General features: G+C 34.3%; 1 protein-coding gene across 1 annotated transcript in view; it reads right to left on the reverse strand.

Moving 5' to 3' along the window:
- Window positions 1-18,940, reverse strand: part of LOC136041630 (carboxy-terminal kinesin 2-like) — a gene marked incomplete in the record, with an annotated part of 77,489 nt that overhangs the window by 37,366 nt on the left and 21,183 nt on the right. Inside the window, 2 exon segments of the mRNA XM_065726329.1 lie at window positions 8,821-8,968; window positions 12,093-12,324. Of these exon segments, the coding sequence (XP_065582401.1) occupies window positions 8,821-8,968; window positions 12,093-12,324 (380 nt within the window).

The following is an 18,940-nucleotide window of genomic DNA, read 5'->3' on the forward strand; positions in this document are numbered from 1 at the left end:
ATATATACATATATCACTGTTAGGCTCCGGCACTCAGAATGCAGGCTTCTATATGATGTCCGATGTTTTTAACTCCCCCCAGAAAATACCACTCCCATGTGGCTGGTTGGTCTTCAATCCCTTTTGACCATGAAAAGAAGGACTAGAAAACTTAATTTCTGTTCTAATGAGAACACTTCAAAGTTTTTGCGACCACGAGGAAGTCCCTTTCTTATACCGAATAAATTCTGCTCATTTTGGCATTTAGTGTTACTTTTTGGTCTTTACTTTAATAATAGTGTAGATCCAGAAAAAATATGTTGCCGTTTTCGAAAAAAAATACAGACATACATATATAAATGCACAATTATTGTTCGTTTAAAGAGATATTATGTATGTAAAAGCAAGAGAGTGTAACATTAAGCACGGGCCAAGCGGCCAATCAGTTTAGACGAAGAGTAGCGACAAAACACCCTGAAGCGGACTTTTTGCTAAAGAAAGACGGCAAATATTTGAAAAGGCAAACTACAAAAATTTAAAATCGCCTTTTTTGTCTGCATGTTTTTCTCTTTCCTCAGTTCACAACTAAATTATTAAAGGTAGAAGCAAGTTATGTTTCTGTGAAACAATTTGCAACCATTGTCATCACTGCAGGCTGTAAACTCTAAAAATGTAACTGGAAAAGGATAAAGAATCATAAAAAATATAAAAATGTCATCATTCGAATTGTGAAGCTGAGTCCAACTTGGGTGAAACAACGACCATTTGAAAGGGAAAATACTAGTTATCAGATTTTCCCTCCTACCTCATAATGGTTGCTGTAACATATTCCATTAATATTAACATGCTTATAAAAACAGTGAAATATCTTACTATAACGTTACAGATATAAGATGTATGTATTGAAATTGAATTTGAAGAAAAAAAGAAGAAAAGTAAATAAACTTTATGGAATAAAAGACATTATTGGCTTCCAAAAATATAATCTATCGCAGCAAATAGTGCAGGCTCATTAAATATGTGTATGTTTCTTTTACCTCAATCTAATTGATTGCACCTTTGTTTCAGTTTTAGTTCAATATCCCTTTTCTTTTCTTTCTTCGTTACTCTAGGTTTTTATCTTTCTAAATCCATAGAAATTTCAACTGAACTCAGTCTTTTTTTTAATCTATTTTTTAGGTCTTTTCGTAGAAATTTATTTGTCGACAAGTAAATTGAAGGGCACCAAATTTGATAGTAACCTAAATTCGATAGAGAAAAATGTAACCACATCCCATTTTGCTAAATCAAGCTGGTAAATTAGGACTGGTATAAGAAAAAATATACCGATGCAGAATATAGATTCAACATCAATGTTAGACAATCAGACAACATGAACAATAAACAATCAGAATTTATTGTTTTTTTTTAGTAGTTACAATTGTACAAGTCAGACAAAAAATTTCGACTTCTGGGGCTCGAAGCCGGTACACCCCCACCCGGATACTGCCTTGCTTACAAAAATAACTGAATATAATAATATCCTTTCAAACGAGTTCTTAATCATCTTTCTAAGATATGGCACGTCCCCAACAGTGGTGATAGATAAAAGAAGGAGAAAGGGAATTATAAAGGAGACAAATTACTGCTTCCCAAGCAATAAGTAATTTCCCTTATATTTAAAGGCGGGAAGGGGGAGGGGACTATAACTCCTACTTATGGTTTTCGGCTATGGAAATTCCAATGGTGCCGTTCCTATTGCAGACACCATTTTTGTGAGGTTTCACCTTTTTTATTTTTATCAATTTATCTTCGCAATAAACTTATACCATCAAAATTAAACAAAATAACTGTTGCCTTTTTTTTAGTCAACTTCAAATAGCAACTCTTCCTTACTGGGATTTTTTTTTACGTGCTTTTAGATTTTTGTTTACTATGGCCTAGAGTTTATTCTTTAGTAGGTTCCGCCGGACATTGCAACCATTATCTATTGTATCAATTAATTTTATAATTACTTTTATAATTGCAATTTTGCCCCTGCTCTCTGGCCCCAGATAGAGCCCTAAGATAACTTCACAAAGAGCTGTGGGTTGGGCATAATTTTGATGTTGTGCGCAAGTTTTACTATTATTTGGGAAATAAATTTAGAATGTTTTCAGAAGATTTTAATATCTGTTTAAAACATCGATTTTTACATTACTGAAAAGCAAAATACTTAAAATATTGATTTTTAAAATATTTAATATGATGAAAATAACCTTTAATGTTGTAGTTACATCATAAAAAATTCAATTCCATTCCCTCGGATATATATGCTCTGATGGTTCTAAGGGATTCACAAAATATCGTCGATTTTGGCACTTTTCATAACTTTTTGCTGTCATTTCTCATCAAGCATTTGTTCATAGTCCCAACTTGCAGAAAATAAAACCAATAAAAAGGAAAACTAAGCAGTTTATTTATCATCTAGGGATATAATCCATGAATTGGGGGACCAGGGGGTCCAAACTGTGCCTTTTTTCTCGTCATCTGGTTCCCTCTTCTGTCGAAAAATATTGCCTTTTTATTCTTTGAATTAAGCATCCATGTAAATAATTTTTCAAATCTGCTGGACTACACTATGAAGTGGCTATACATAAGCCATTATAATCCTGAAAAGCAGGTTCATTTTAACAGAAAGTAAGGAGCGACATTAAAACTTAAAATTAGCAGAAATTATTCCGTATATAAAAGGGGCTGTCCCCTCCTAAACGCCTCACTCTTTACGCTAATGGCTGACTATTTGTCACAATTCTACTTTATAAAACAATAACAAGAGCTAAGAGCTCATATGGCACTTGTGACGAGGTATGAAGAGCCAAGAGCCAAGACCTCATATGGTATGAGCTCTAGCAAAATTATAAGAATCAATAGATTGCTTTAAAAGGAAAATCAGAGGCTTAATGCCTGTCGGGATTTAAAATAAGAGCTCTGAGTCACGAGGTCCTTCTAAATATCGAAATTTATTAAGATCTGATCACCCACTCACAAGTTAAAAATACCTCAATTTTTCAAATTTTTCCTCTCCCTTAAGCCCCCCAGATGTTCAAATCGGGAAAAACGACTTTATCAAGTCAATTTGTACAGCTCCCTGACACGCCTACCAATTTTCATCGTCCTAGCACGTCCAGAATTACCAAACTCGCTAAAGCACTGAACCCCACCATCTAAGTCCCCAAAAGAGAGCGGATCCAGTCCGGTTACATCAGTCACGTATCTACAACATTTATAAGCATTTTCCAAGATTTCTGGTTTCCCCCTCAAGCTCCCCCAATGTCAACAGATCTGGTCAGGATTTGAAATAAGAGCTCTGAGACATGAGTTCCTTCTAAAAATCAAATTTCATTAAGATCCGGTCACCCATTCTTAAGTTAAAAATACCTCAATTTTTCTAACTTTTCCAAATTAACAACCCCCAGCTCCCCCAAAGAGAACGGATCCGTACCAATTATGTCAATCTCGTATGTATAACTTGTGCTTATTCTTCCCATCAAGTTTCATCCCATATCTCCACTCTAAGCGTTTTCCAAGATTTCCGGTTTCCAAGATTTCTGTTTCCCCCTCCAACCCTCTATGTCCCCGGATCCAATTCGAATTGAAAATGGAGCATCTGAGACGTAAGATTCTTCTATATATCAACTTTCATTGAGACCCGATCACCCATTCGTAAGATACCTCAATTTCACGTTATCCAAGAATTCCGGCTTCCCCCTCTAACTCCCTTCAATGTCACCGGATCTGGTTGGGATTTAAAATAAGAGTTTTAAAGCACAAGATTCTTCTAGATATTAAATTTCATTAAGATCTGATCACCCGTTCGTAAGTTACAAATACCTCATTTTTTCTAATTTTTCCGAATTACCTCCCCCCCCAACTCCACCAAAGAGAGTGGATCCGGTCCGGTTATGTCAGTCACCTATCTTGGACTTGTGCTTATTCTTTCCACCAAGTTTCATCCTGATCTCTCCGCTTTAACCGTTTACCAAGATTTCCCCCCCCCCTAATGACACTGGACCCGGTCGGGATAAAATATAAGAGCTTTGAGTTTCGAGGTCCTTCTAAATATGAAATTTCATTAAGATACGATCCCTCTTTCGCAAGTTAAAAATACCTCATTTTTTCTAATTTTTTAGAATTAACCCCCCCCCCCAACTCCCCCAAAGAGAGCAGATCCATCCTGGTTATGTCAATCACGTATCTAGGACTTGCACTTATTTTTTCCATCAAGTTTCATCCCGATCCCTCCACTCTAAGCGTTTTCCAAGATTTTGGGTTCCCCCCTCAATTCCCCCAAATGTCACCGGATCCAGTCAGAATTTAAAAAAAAAGAGTTCTGAGACACGATATCCTTCTAAACTTCAAATTTCATTAAGATCCAATCACCGCTTTGTAAGTTAAAAATACCTCATTTTTCTAATTTGTTTAGATTTACCCCCCCCCCCCCCCAACTCTCCCAAAGAGAGCGGATCCGTTCCAGTTATATCAATCACGTATCTAGGACTTTTGCTTATTTTTTCCACCAAGTTTCATCCCGGTCCCTCCACTCTAAGCGTTTTCCAAGATTTTAGGTTCCCCCATCAATTCCCCCCAATGTCACCGGATCCAGTCAGGATTTAAAATAAGAGCTCTGAGACATGATATCCTTTCAAACTTCAAATTTCATTAAGATCCCATCATCCGTTCGTAAGTTAAAAATACTTCATTTTTTCTATTTTTTCCGAATTAACCGGCCCCCCACTCCTCCCCAGATGGTCAAATCGGGAAAACGACTATGTCTAATTTAATCTGGTCTGGTCCCTGATACGCCTGCCAAGTTTTATCGTCCTAGCTTGCCTGAAAGTGCCTGAAGTAGCAAAACCGGGACAGACAGACAGACAGACAGACATACAGACGGACGGACGGACAGACAGACAGACCGACAGAATTTGCGATCGCTATATGTCACTTGGTTAATACCAAGTGCCATAAAAATTTTAGCGTAAAAAGCGAAGCGGTGAGAAGGAACAACCCCTTTCATATACGGAATAATTTCTGTTCGTTTTCGGTTTTAATGTCGCTCCTTACTTTTAGTTAATGAAAATGTTTTTTTCTATATTTAATTCCTGAACGTTTGTCAACTAATGGAGGCTCGAATTTGGCTAACCGTGCATAAAAAATTTAAAGAAATTTTCATATTAATGTTGGCAGATTTATTCCGTATATAAAGGGTTGCTCCCTCCTCAATTCCTTACTCTCTACGCTAAAGCTGTTAGCACGTTTATAAAAGCTTCCTGTTCTAATTAAACGGCCCCATGTTTCAGTAGACACTCTAAAAAAATTAGGACAAATGGTCAAACTTTAGCGTAAAGAGCAAGGTACTGAGGAGGGGACAACCCTTCATATATGGAATAATTTCTGTTCATTTTTCAAATAATGCCGGTAAATCTGGCTAACCCTCTATGAAATATACCCCTCCCCCTTACAGAAAACTCTTCAGTGGAAATTTCATCTAGCGTAAAGTGCACCCCCCGTCAAATTCTCTCCAGACAGTTCCATCCATACTGAAAATCCCCCTCCCTGAAAAATGCCTTGCGGGAGACTCAGCTTCAGAAATCAAAACACGCGGAAAAAAAACCCTCGACAATTCCCACGGAACATCTCCAAACTAAAAATTTGGTAAAAAGAATGTAAGATAGTTAAAAAGAATTTCGTATAGTCATTCTGTCAGATTCCCCCCCCCCCCAGTGTAACCTTTCTTCAGGAATATTCAGCCCCAAGCCAGTGTAACCTTTCTCCAGGAACATTCACCCCCCCCCCAGGAAGATTCTCCCCATAGAAATCCACCCCAACCATAAACCACAACCCCCCCCAAAAGTATTTTATATTTTCCAACCACAAATTCCATATGTAAACAATGGGCGAATTTCATAACTTACAGGCCTCTCCCCACCGACTTTGGGGGTAATTTTATACCTAACGACATAATTATTTGATCTTTCAACTATACTGAACAAAACGGCTATCACAAAATTTTGATCAGATAATTTTTGAAAAATGGGCATGGGAGAGAGGGGCCAAATGCCCTCAATCTCTCGGATCAGCTAATAAGAGAATTAGAACTTTTTATTTCTGTTTGAATGCACCCTGTCCCGATCTTCTCGTACCACTATCTCGATACTATCACCCCTTGAAAGAGATAAAAAAAATAAACACGTTTATTACCTTCTGACAGCACTGTGGATAGAACCTGGCCCAAAGACTACTGGTCCAAAGGTTGCTAGCATAGGTTGGCCCTATGACAGGTTTAAAGCAGAGCGTTTGCATTACACCTTTTATTATTGAAGTTGTAAACTAAAACTAGTATAAGCAGGGGCACCAGAAGCAGTTTGTCTAACACCAACCCAAATAGAAAAAAAATGGCAAGTTTTCAAAAAAGCCTTTATTTTGAGTTTTCAATATAGTTTTACTATACTAGACTAATTTGTACCAGAAGCAATTACTGAGCTTGGAAAGAGCATAAAAAAGGCAATAATGATGTACTCACTTCTACCTAGCTATGTTAGAGGAACTCTTCCGAGCAAGATCATGTGGTTGGAGCTGGTCATATTAGAGCTAAGTGCTGACACTTGTCTAATTTTAAACTGTCTAAAAAGTGTTTCAGGTAAGATGATTCTTCATGGACAACAGACTATCGTTTGTAATTAAATAAAAAGGAATCCTAGTTTTAAACTGAATTTACAAATGAAATATTCATCACGTCTTCGATTGAAGGAATATTCGGTTTACTTTTAATTCAAACTGAGTAGAAAGATTTGTTTATCTGTTTGGTGTTTTCCATTTAAAATAGATAAAACCTTCCTGTTTATACACTCGAAAAGGAATTTGGCATCGATATTCCTTTTAGATAGAAATCTAAAATACCTTTTTAGAATAAAATACCCACCGCTTTAAAGAGGTAAGTTTTAAAGGAAAAATTCAAGAGAATAACATTCAGTCTAATACAGCTAAAACTTACACAGATACATCGGTTGCTGATTTTCGCTAGGCAAAAATTTATCAGCTTGTGTTAAAACCATAGATAACTATAAAAATAGATGCCGCAACCTAAAATTTCGCTGGCAGATTTGGCTGTTAAACCACAGTCATGCTATAAAATGAGAATGGAATTATCGTCATGGAATAAACTACATCAAAAACAAAATCTGTTACTACTCCTTCTTCTACCTTATTGTTAGAAGTCACCTTCGATAAGATATTTTTATGGTTTTGTAGATTCATACACTAAATTACGTCTGAACTATTCACTTTACATGGAACAATTTCATCAACTTGAAATATCAGAAAATCGCATCAACCATACCTTGTCAAAACAATCACAAAATCAGATTTCGTCTATATTCTTATTTTATAATAAACAAGACCATCTTAAGCTTCGGGTGCCAATACAAAAAAAAAGAACGATTGCTCCTAGATAAAAAACAATAGACAGACAATCCTGACGTAACCGAGTAAAACAATGAAAAGAAATAGTTATAACGTATTGGCAAAATTTAACGTTAACTCGTCTGGGGAATGGAAGATCTTAAGCCGAACTAGCCAGTCATGACAAAGAACAACAAAGAAAGAAAAAGCTCAATGAAGAAAAAAAAGGGTTGTGATTTCAGTAGTAGATAGAGCTTTCAGAATTTGTTCCCAGGAATTTCCAGATTCTTAATTATTGTATTTAAAAGATTAAAATAATTACACAATTAAATTCGTAAATAAAATAAAAGAAACTAGACGTATTAAGCATAATAACAAAGTAATTGGAGTTTCACATTTTTTAGAATTAAATGTGTCAAGAGTTTCATTTCTTTTCCATATATGGCGGATTTCGGAGAGAAACTTAAGCGAATTTTAAAGAAATGTAACATTGACACATGTTTCCAGTCGATGAGACCATTAAGTAATTCCCTTAATTCGGGGAAGGATTTAACTGAGGGAAATTTAGTAAGTGAGGTGTATAGGATTCCTTGCAATTGTTTGAAATTTTACATTGATAGACCTCACCAGCAATTTTTTGAAAGATTTATTGAGCATTGCAACTCAATAGCAAAAACCCTACAATTGAGGAAGCCTTCTGAAACCTTTGTTTTGGCTTTGGTAGAACATATCTTCTTTCACCCAAACTATTTTCAATAATTTTATGAGGCCACGGCCATTTCTAATGATAGAGGTTTTTCACAGTAGGCGACAGAGGCTATTGAAATGATAAAAAAAAGCACATGTTTGCTAATCTTATATCGCAACAAAATAACTAACTTCATTTCCGTGTTTATACTTTTTTATCCAGTTGCTGTGGTGTTCTCATCGAAGCAACTCTATTAGCTTCTATGACCTATGTGGATCAGTTGCAACAATTGTATTTTATTATTACTGGTGATGGTTTTATTTGCGTTTAGTTTATTTTAGTTTTTATCTTCCTTCCTTCTGTACTGAAGACGCCTCGTTTTCATACGGGCGAAATATCTGCGTCGTTTTAGTTTTTTTTTTCTTTTTTTTCTCTCTACTGGCCGCAGTCTCGTTAGTTTGTTCTTCATTGAGTTTTTTCTGTTTTTGTTGTTCTTCTTTTCGAGAAAAAACAAAAAGCTACTTAACAACATATAAATGCTCAGACAACAAAATTATCTTTCATAATCTAAGGAGGAACCACACTCAATTAGTTTTATTATCCATTTTCTTACAGAGTATCTTGTTCTGCACAATTTGGTTAACTCATTATTTTTCCTTTGCTACAAAAGAAACGTAATTACAGACAAAATAGAAAACAACACGTAAATAGAAATAATGACAACATTCAAGTACCTTCAAAGCTGCCACTTCTTGGGTTGCCGCATCATAATCTTGCTGGAGTGAATTAAGCATACGGTTTTTCTGGGTAAGTTGGAATTCCAGATCGCCAATCTTATTATTAAGAGTTGTCTTTATGCTTTCCCTCTCCATCAGTGCCTCCCTAAAAAAAAGGAAGAGCTTAACAGCTGAACAGAAAAGACAATGAGAATAGCCAAACTTCTCTTTTTAGATAGGTTCCACAATTTTTGAATTCCTGCCGTCATCGACCCAACAAACAGTCACATATTAAGTAGAATGCGGCCCCTTTTCGCCTTATCTTCATTTTCACTGTGCTGCTACTCCCCAGGTTGATCCTCGGTACTGATCAAACAATTCGTGGTAACGAACTGTAGTTAGGAGCGACCCGGCTCAATAGTAACCAAAACTCTAAAAATGGAATTTTGATACCAATAGCTACATCAAAAGAATCATTTTAATGCTGACTTTAAGTATATAAGTTTCATCAAGTTTAGTCTTACCCATCAAAAGTTACGAGCCTGAGAAAATTTGCATTATTTTAGAAAATAGGGAGAAACACCCCCTAAAATTCATTGAATCTTAACGAAAGTTACACCATCAGATTCAGCGTATCAGAGAACCCTACTGTAGAAGTTTCAAGCTCCTATCTACAAAAATGTGGAATTTTGTATTTTTTGCCAGAAGGCAGATCACAGATGCGTGTTTATTTGTTTGTTTTTTTTTTTCCCCAGGAGTGATCATATCGACCCAGTTGTCCTAGAGTGTTGCGAGAGGGCTCATTCTAATGGAAACGAAAAGTTCTAGTGTCCTTTTTAAGTGACCAAAAATTGGAGGGCACCTAGGCCCCCTCCCACGCTAATTATTTTCCCAAAGTCAACGGATCAAAATTCTGAGATAGCCATTTTATTCAGCGTAGTCGAAAAACCTTAAAACTATGTCTTTGGGGACGACTTACTCACCCACAGTCGCCGTGGGAGGGGCTACAAGTTAACAAACTTTGACCAGTGCTTACATATAGTAATGGCTATTGGGAAGTGTACAGGCGTTTTCAGGAGGATTTTTTTGTTGGGGGGAGGGGTTGAGAAGAGGGGAATATGCTGGGGAAACTTTCCATCGAGAAATTTGTCATGGGGGAAGAAAATTTCCATGGAGGGAGCGCAGGATTTACTAGCATTATTTAAAAAAAAAAACAATGAAGAAATAAATATGAAAAAGTTTTTTCAACTGGAAGTAAGGAGCTGCATTAAAACATAAAACGAACAGAAATTATTACCCATATGAGGGGCTCACCTCCTCCTAATACCTCGCTCTTTACGCTAAAGTATTTTTAGTAATTTCAACTATTTATTCTGCGGCTTTTGTGATTCCGGGGTCATTCTTAATGAATTGGGACAAAATTTAAGATTTAGTGTAAAGAGCGAGGTACTGACAAGGGGGCGAGAGCCCCTCATATATGTAATAAAAACATGAGAATACAAAAGTTCTTTACGTAAGCTAATTTATAAGTTACGTATATCTTTTACTAATAAAAAGATTCGTAAAAAATTAAAAGTACTAGTTGCCTTTTTAATTAACCAAAAAATCGGAGGGCAACTAGGCTTCCTCCCCCGCTCTTTTTTCTCAAAATCATTCGATCAAAATCATGAGAAAGCCATTTAGCCCAAAAAAATAAATATGCAGATTTCATTTTAATTATTCCTCTGCGGAGAGCCAAAATCAAAATATGCATTGATTCAAAAACGTTCAGAAATTAAATAAAAAAAAAACAAGTTTTTTCAACTGAAAGTAAGCAGCTACATTAAAACTTAAAACGAACAGAAATTACTTCGTATATGAAAGGGGCTGCTTCCTCATCAACACCCCACTCTTGACGCTAAAGTTTGACTCTTTCTCTAAACTCTGCTTTTTTAAACGGTAAGAAACTTTAGCGTAAAGAGCGTGGCGTTGATGAGGAAGCAGCCCCTTTCATATACGAAGTAATTTCTGTTCGTTTTAAGTTTTAATGTAGCTCCTTACTTTCAGTTGAAAAAACTTGTTTTTTTTTATTTAATCCAATATACAGCGACTTAAGCAAAGGTTTATAAAAACCATTCGAAAGATAGCACGTCATAGGCTGGTTTTTCCTTCACCAGCAACCCTTGTAGAAAATTAAGAGGCAAAAGCGTCATTAATGGGAAGTTGTTAAAGCAATAGGTTAGTTCAACAGTTGCAGAATAAAAGTTAACTTCGGTTTAATGTTCAACGAACAATAGGGATTTTCTAACCCAGAGCTTCGTTTTGTTTTATTTTTTAAGTGGGGGAGGGGAATTAAGAGTAGTCTCAGGGGGAGAAAAAGAAATTGCAACGGAAAACACGGAAATTCAGCATAATAGGTTTTTTAGAATATCAGGGACCTGCCATGCCATTGATCATGTACACCTTGCTGTTACTTTTTGCCTCGTTAAACATGATTCATTTAAACATGATTCATGATTCACTGGAAAAAATTTAGACTAAATTTCAAGTTTGGTCCTGTACCACATTGACGATTGTTACTAGTTAAGGAAAAACTGGAAAATGAGCAAAACACTAAGACAAAGGCCCGAATAAGATGAGGACATCTGCAAAGGACGTGCTACCTGGAATAACCTTATAGCCAAGATAGTCTCCCACGACTAAAACTAAGAAGCAGATGTGCGCTTTAAGCGTATTGACGCTTCTCTCTCTGTCTGGGAGAGTGTACCAGTCTTCTTCTGTCTTTACTTTCACTCATCTACAGTTACAAGACCAAAGGCTATGCTTTACAGTGAAAATCCTACAAAGCCTGTCATAGAGACATGATTCAAAACTGTCTTGTGTAAAAAGGAGTCTTTACGCAGTAAAGAAAAAAGAAACAAATTTCCTGCAGCCAATATAGATAGCCTTATGCAATTTAATATATTTCTTTAAAATAAAAAAATTGGCAGACTTGTCACATACATGTGGCCAGATTACGAACAAAGGTGAACAGGTTTATCAATGTTCAAACCACCCCATCGCAAAAAAAAACACACACATTAGAAAGATGGCTTACTATGTTCGAAGTGTTTCAGCGGATCAGACATTGGGGAGCCAAAAGGTTAAAAAAGAGTCAGAGGTTCATCAAAGGAAAGATAATTATTAAGTGTAGACTATGTAAGGGCAACCATAATTTTAAAAAGTCATAATACTAAATAGGTCCACTTTCACTCCCACAATCTTCTCCGTGTCTACATCAGACTAAAAAACACATATAAACAAAGACTCACTTAAGTTTTCCATGTGTTTCGTCTAATTCCTTTTGCACGTTTTCATACTGTCTCACTTTTTGGGTGTTATCTGATTCTAAGCAATCCTTTACGCTTTCAAGATGTTTCACTCTTTCTTCAAGGGTTCGGTTATTGTTTTCCGTGTCGTTAAATTTTGCCTCTAAATTCTGAAGTCTTCCTTTAAGGTCCCACTTTGGAACAGGTTTAACAGCCGCTGTCCCAGTTGCTGATGCTACAATAAGGATATTATTATTAGTACAATACGAAACACTAAAAAAATAATCCAAATTCAAGAACTTTTCAGACTCCACTTTTCTACTAGCTTCACAGCCTCTTTTAATGATATTGGTGTTAAAAGAAGTCGAAAAAGTTGTTGTTAGAAAAAGAATATAAGTGAAGTTCCATATTTAAGATGTTTTCATATCCCTCTTTGCTACCAGTTTAACAGCAGCTGTCCTAATCGTTGAACCTACAATAAAATATATATATATATATAAATATATATAAATATATATATATATATATATATATATATATATATATATATATTATATATATATATATATATATATATACATTAGTTATTTTCAGATCCCGCTATTTGACCAGTTTAACAGCTCTGCCCAACTTATTGTCGAAATAAAGAGAAGATTTACTATCTTAAAACACCAAGATATGTGAAAATGAAATGAATGAAAATGAAACGCAATGGCTTGAATCTGTTAAGTGATTAAATAAAAAAAACAAGCTTTTTTTTAACTGCAAGTAAGGAGCGAAATTAAAACTTAAAACGAACAGAAATTATTTCGTATATGAAAGGGTTTGTCCCCTCCTCAACGCCTCGCTCTTTACGCTAAAGCTTGACTCTTTCTCACAACTCTACTTTTTAAAACAATAAAAAAGACTTAAAAAAGCAGTTAAAAAAACTTGTTTTTTTATTATTTAATTTCTGAACGTTTTGAATTAATACATGTTTTGATTTATGGCTCACCGCGCATGAATATTTAAAACGAAATTTAAATATTAATTTTTTTTTGGTTAAATGGCTTTCTCATAGTTTTGATCGGATGATTTAAAAAAAGGGGTCGGGGAGGAGGCCTCGTTGCCCTCCGATTTTTGGTTACTTAAAAATACAACAAGAGCTTTTTATTATTTTACGAACGTTTTTAATAGTAATAAATATACGTAACTTACGAATTGACTAACGTAACAAACTTCTATATTTGTATATTTTTATTACGTATATGAGGGGGTTCGCCCCCTTGTCAATACCTCGCTCTTTACACTAAAGCTTGAATTTCATCCCAATTCTTTAAGAATGACCCCTGAATCACAAAGACCGTAGAATAAATAGTTGAAATTACTAACAATACTTTGGCTTTAAGAGCAAGGTATTGTGTAGGAGATGAACCCTTTTATATGCATAATATTTTCTGTCTGTTTTAAGTTTTAATGCTGCTCCTTACTTCCGGTTGAAAAATTTTCCGGCGCCCCCTTCATGGAAATTCTCTTCCCACATAATAAATTTCTTTATGGAAAGATCCTCTAATGTATCCCCCTCCCCCAACCCATCCCGACCCAATTCGAAAAAGTCCCCCCTAAAAACGTCTGTACACTTCCCGATAGCCATTACTATATGTAAACAATGGTCAAAGTTTGTAACTTGCAGCCCCTCCCCCGGGGAGTGTGGGGGATTAATTCATCCCCAAAGACATAGTTATTAGGTTTGTCGCCTATGCTGAACAGAATGGCTATCCCAAAATTTTGATCCAGTGACTTTGGGAAAAAATGAGCGTGGGAGGGGGTCTAAGTGCCCTCCGATTTTTTCAGTCACTTAAAAAGGCACTAGAACTTTTAATTTCCGTTAGAATGAGCCCTCTCGCGACATTCTAGGACCACTGGGTCGATACAATCACCACTCGAAAAAAAAAAAAAAACAACAAACAAATAAACACGCATCCGTGATCTGTCTTCTGGCAAAAAACACGAAATTCCACATTTTTGTAGATATGAGCTTGAAACTTCTACAAGAGAGTTGTCCGATACGCTAAATCTGATGGTGTGATTTTGGTTAAGATTCTATGACTTTTAGGGAGTGTTTTCCCCTATTTTCGAAAATTATGCAAATTTTATCAGGCTCGTAACTTTTGATGGGAAAGATTAAACTTGATGAAACTTATATATTTAAAATCAACATTAAAATTCGATTCTTCTGACATAATTATTTGTATCTAAGTTCCGTTTTTTAGAGTTTCGATTACTATTGAGCCGGGTCGCTCCTTACAGTTCATTACAACGAACTGTTTGAAAACTTACCGTCAAATATATCTTTAAAAAAATAATGATAGGAAATTCGTTTTAATTGAAATAAATCTATCTATGCAGTTACATAGTTTTTGCTAGTCGTAGTAGTAGGCCCCTACATAAAGAAAAATGAACGTGGAACGTAGGAAAACAAGATAGCAAAAGAAAATACAGTGTAAGAAGCTCTTTTTGAAAATGTGTTGGTCTTTGGGGATCAACACTTTGTTAATGATTAAATTTTTATTGACAAAAAGTGTCATTAGGTTAAAATGACTAGTTTCACTTATTTATTTTAGCAGTTCAATGAGAAAAATTCAAAGGCTAAAAGTATCGCTTATTTATTTTAGCGGTTGGCAACAGTGAGAAAATTTTGGTACAGTCTGAAAAAGCTCATAATTTTAAAAACAACCAAAAGAAAAATCGGAAAAAATCGCTATTCCAGGTATGAACAGATTTAAGATGAGGGGACAAAAGTGTTTTTATTTTGATGCACTTGGTACTGTAACGAATTTTCTTTTTAAACAGCTTAACAAAACGTCAATTGGAATAAACAATGAAACTGAGCAATCCTTACGCCATATTTTGTTTTGCTTCATAGCATACATTTTGCTGAGTTTGGAAAGCGCTTAGTTGTCCCCAAAATACAATACACTATAAAAGAGAATAAAAAGAAAAAATAACTCAAATTTGGTCTCAATAACAAATAAGTGAAAAAACCTCCGTTATTCTATTCCAAGTCGTTTTTTCTTTGTCAACTTAAGTCAAACAGATTTCAGTATTTATCTACAACAAAGGCCTTAAAACATAAAGTCAAATAAACGCCAAACAAACTGAGCCAAAACAAAGTGAGGCCAATTCATACTTTTTGTAATCTTCAATATTTATTATTTTGTCACTAGTCAGCCTCCTTTTACAGGACTTTGAAACCAGCCCAGAACTCTTAAAAATCCATGACCCTTTGTAGCATGGTTAAAATAGTTAAGAAATTTATCTTTTTTAAGTCAGATGCCTGATTTTGTCTGATTTTATCAGTTTTGCTTGGATTAGAAAATTAGAAAAATGTAAAATAATTGCAATTTAATCGTATGCTTTTAGGGTATCAAAATAGCTTTGAGAAATATATACTATTGATGCATTCCGTTTTCTACCTCTTACAAACAAGTCTTTCTAATCCTTAAGTGTTACAAAATCGTCAAAGATAACTAAATTCATATAATTAGGTCTAAGTCATCTACTTCTACGATATCGTCTTTATCATTACTTGTAAACAATATATTCTGTCTACTTTTTCTTTCTAAACAGTTTATGGTTTAAACTAGGTCTTGACATTTGTCTTCTTCAAGATTTTTAGCATATCAATAAACTTTATCGAAACATAAATAATTATATATTAAATTTAAAAGTAAACTTTTTTGACCACTACCCGAATTTCCCAAAATTAATAATCTAAAAGGCCATTGAGGGGCTAGCAGATGTTTATAATGCGATTGTCTATTCGAAGGCTTAAAATTATATACTTTAATAGGCTCTACTATTAGATTCATGTAATTAGTATAAAAGTTTAATAGACAAAGTACTTAACTACCTAGCTAACCTAACTACCTAACTAAACTAACAACCTAACTACCTTAACTACCTAACTAACTTAACTATCTAACTAGCATAGCTTCCGTACCAACTTAACTACCTAACTACTTAACTATCTGACTAACTTAACTTCCGTACAAACCTAACTACTTAACTATCTAACTAACTTAACTTCCTTACTAACTTAACTACCTAACTAACTTAACTACCTAACTAACTTATCTATCTAACTTAACTTCCTTACTAACTTAACTGCCTAACTAACTTAGCTAACTAATTAACTTAACTACCTAACTAACTATTTGGACTATAGCTTTAAATCCCCATGACACCGTGTTTACTTTATTTGTCAATACTTTTCTTTTAGTGTCATTAGGGACTAGAACCTTTTTATTTCGTTTTTTTAAGAACATTCTATGTTTATTTGCTCTTAAGGTACATTGAGTTTCTAAAAAGCTTTCCACTTTTGCGAATAATAAGATAGATGTTCTTGGTTTGACTGAAACTTGGTTAAGTCCTGGAAATGAAGAGCTATCAAATATTGAGTCTTATAATTTCTTTAAATTCTTCCGTATTTTGAAACACACCAGGACTATATTTGAAATTATTTCTTAAACAATTGCAATTTACTTTACATTCACAATTGCAATTTTCTTTACATTCACAATTAGCAAAATTTTCAGAAAGTTAATCTAATGTTGAAACCATAAAACCGAGTGAATCTATGAAACGCATTTCGTATTGGGTTTATTAACAGCACTTCTTTTATAAAATAATATAAAGCTTGAATCAAAGCTTGAATATTCTGCTGAAGCTTTCCGCTGAATCAAAGATGCCATTATCAGGCACTAATTCTCGAAGAAATAGACGAGTCATATTTTGAGAATTACAGATTCATACATTTCATGTTTTGATAGTTTAATAGTCTGAAGGTAATTTCTTAAACCACACTGGCCTGCCATAACACAAAGAAAGAAAACGATCAAAGATTGGGTTTTCAAAGGCCAAATGAAAATCCTGAAGAAAAGACAGAAAGCGAATATTTCGAGAGAACAGCCGCCTCTCCTCTTCAGCACGAACAAACTAATTAGATAAAGAAAAACACAAAAAAACATGTGCGAAAAGCACAACAAAACCAATGAAAAAACCGCGGAAAAAATAAATAAAATTAAATAAAAGACCAAAAATTAAAAGAATTAAAATCAAAGACCTAACAAATAATAAAGTGAATTATTCACCAATATCCGCGATTTGTGTAAAATCCAAATAAAATTGAACTGCCAACGATGGATACTAACGAACAACTGAGAAGTAAAAGAAAAAAAATTTGGTCTTTTATTGAATTTTATTTAATCTTTTAGGTGGTTTTTTGTCATTGGTTTTGTTGTACTTTCCACACTTGTTTTTTTCCTTGATCTTATTAGTTTGTTCGCGCTGAAGAATAGAGGCAGTTGTTCTCTGGAAATATTTGCTTTCTATGTTTTGTTCAGTATTTTCATTTGAACTTTAAAAACCACATTTTTTATCGTTTTCTTTCTTTGTGTTTAATAGTCTGTCTACATGATTTTAGCTGGATGAAGATAAGCAAGTATTGACCAAAGAAAACATTGATTATCATTACTTTTTATATTCAAGCTTTTTTTATTTTTTACAAATTCATGTAATTCTTTATAAGTACCTCCCACATAATTTGGTAATCTTGTAATTCAATAATCAATTTCATCGACTCTTTGAAATTGCAAGCCTGATCTGGGTGTATTCTCTATGACTAATTGAATATATTCTTGTGATTACTATTTAGATGGCTTTGTTCGACGTCACTATTTTTATTAAAAATCCAGGAATAGCTATGATAATGGATAGGTTCGAATTCTTCATTATCCCTCTGAGAAAAAAATATTACATGTGTTATAAAGTGAACTCTGTAACTATCCCTATCAGTCATTTTATTTTTAAATCTCCAACAACAGAGTCAAAAAGTGGTCCAGAATCATCTCCATTTGCATTCATTGAGAGATTAACTGTAGTGAGGTCTTCTCTAATACATTGAATACTTAGATTATTAGCGTGTCCTTCTTCTTTAAAAATATACTCTAGGATATCTAGAAATCCACTTGTTTTTTTTCTCATTTATAAATAAATTAGAAATGTCAATATATCTACCATTTTTAGCACTGCTTTTACCGCTTCAATCTCTAACGAGTTTTTGAGTATCCTTATTCACTTTCTTATTAATCTCAACCTGTTTATCGAAATAACCTTTTGCTTTATTCTTCACCTCGTTATAGTTTCGAGCAGTTGGAGTCTGTTTTGATTAAAAAAAAATTATGTTCAATAATATCCTTACTTCTCATAATGTTAAACTGATTTCGTAAATTTGAAATGGTTTTATTCTTTTCTATTATTTCATTTTCTAACCCTTTTTCTTTAAGTCTGGAATTATAGTAAATCTGTAGTTTCTTATCATTTCGACGTTTTGCATTGAGCCCTAACTCAATCAAATTATCTTCCAGTAATATTTTATTATTAAGTAAATATTTATTTTATTGAATAGTTCACCTTTTCTACCAACAGCTTTTATATCGAATAGTTTCGCCTCTGCGTGTAATTTAGGAAGCGATATTTATTTTTTATCTTGACGAATTTGGATTTTCGTTCTAAACAACTTGTAATCACTTCTGCAATGTCAGCCATTTATTAGCTGATGGTTTTATTAAACAAATTTTCAAGATTTCAAAACAGTCAAGCCTGGCGAATTACACTGATCTCTTTTTAGTAATATTTATTGTTTAGAAAATTTATCTTACAATTTCAGTCTCTTATAAATGGAAATGAATTTACAAAGTAAGATTCATTGTATGCGATGCAAAAAGGTTACTTCGACTACTTCAGTGATTCGAGCAGTTTCAAAACGAAACGATGTGCCTATGATTAAAGGCATTTGTGAACTACGTGAT

The sequence above is a fragment of the Artemia franciscana genome, chromosome 2 (genome assembly GCF_032884065.1).
Source record: "Artemia franciscana chromosome 2, ASM3288406v1, whole genome shotgun sequence".
Classification (NCBI taxonomy): domain Eukaryota; kingdom Metazoa; phylum Arthropoda; class Branchiopoda; order Anostraca; family Artemiidae; genus Artemia; species Artemia franciscana.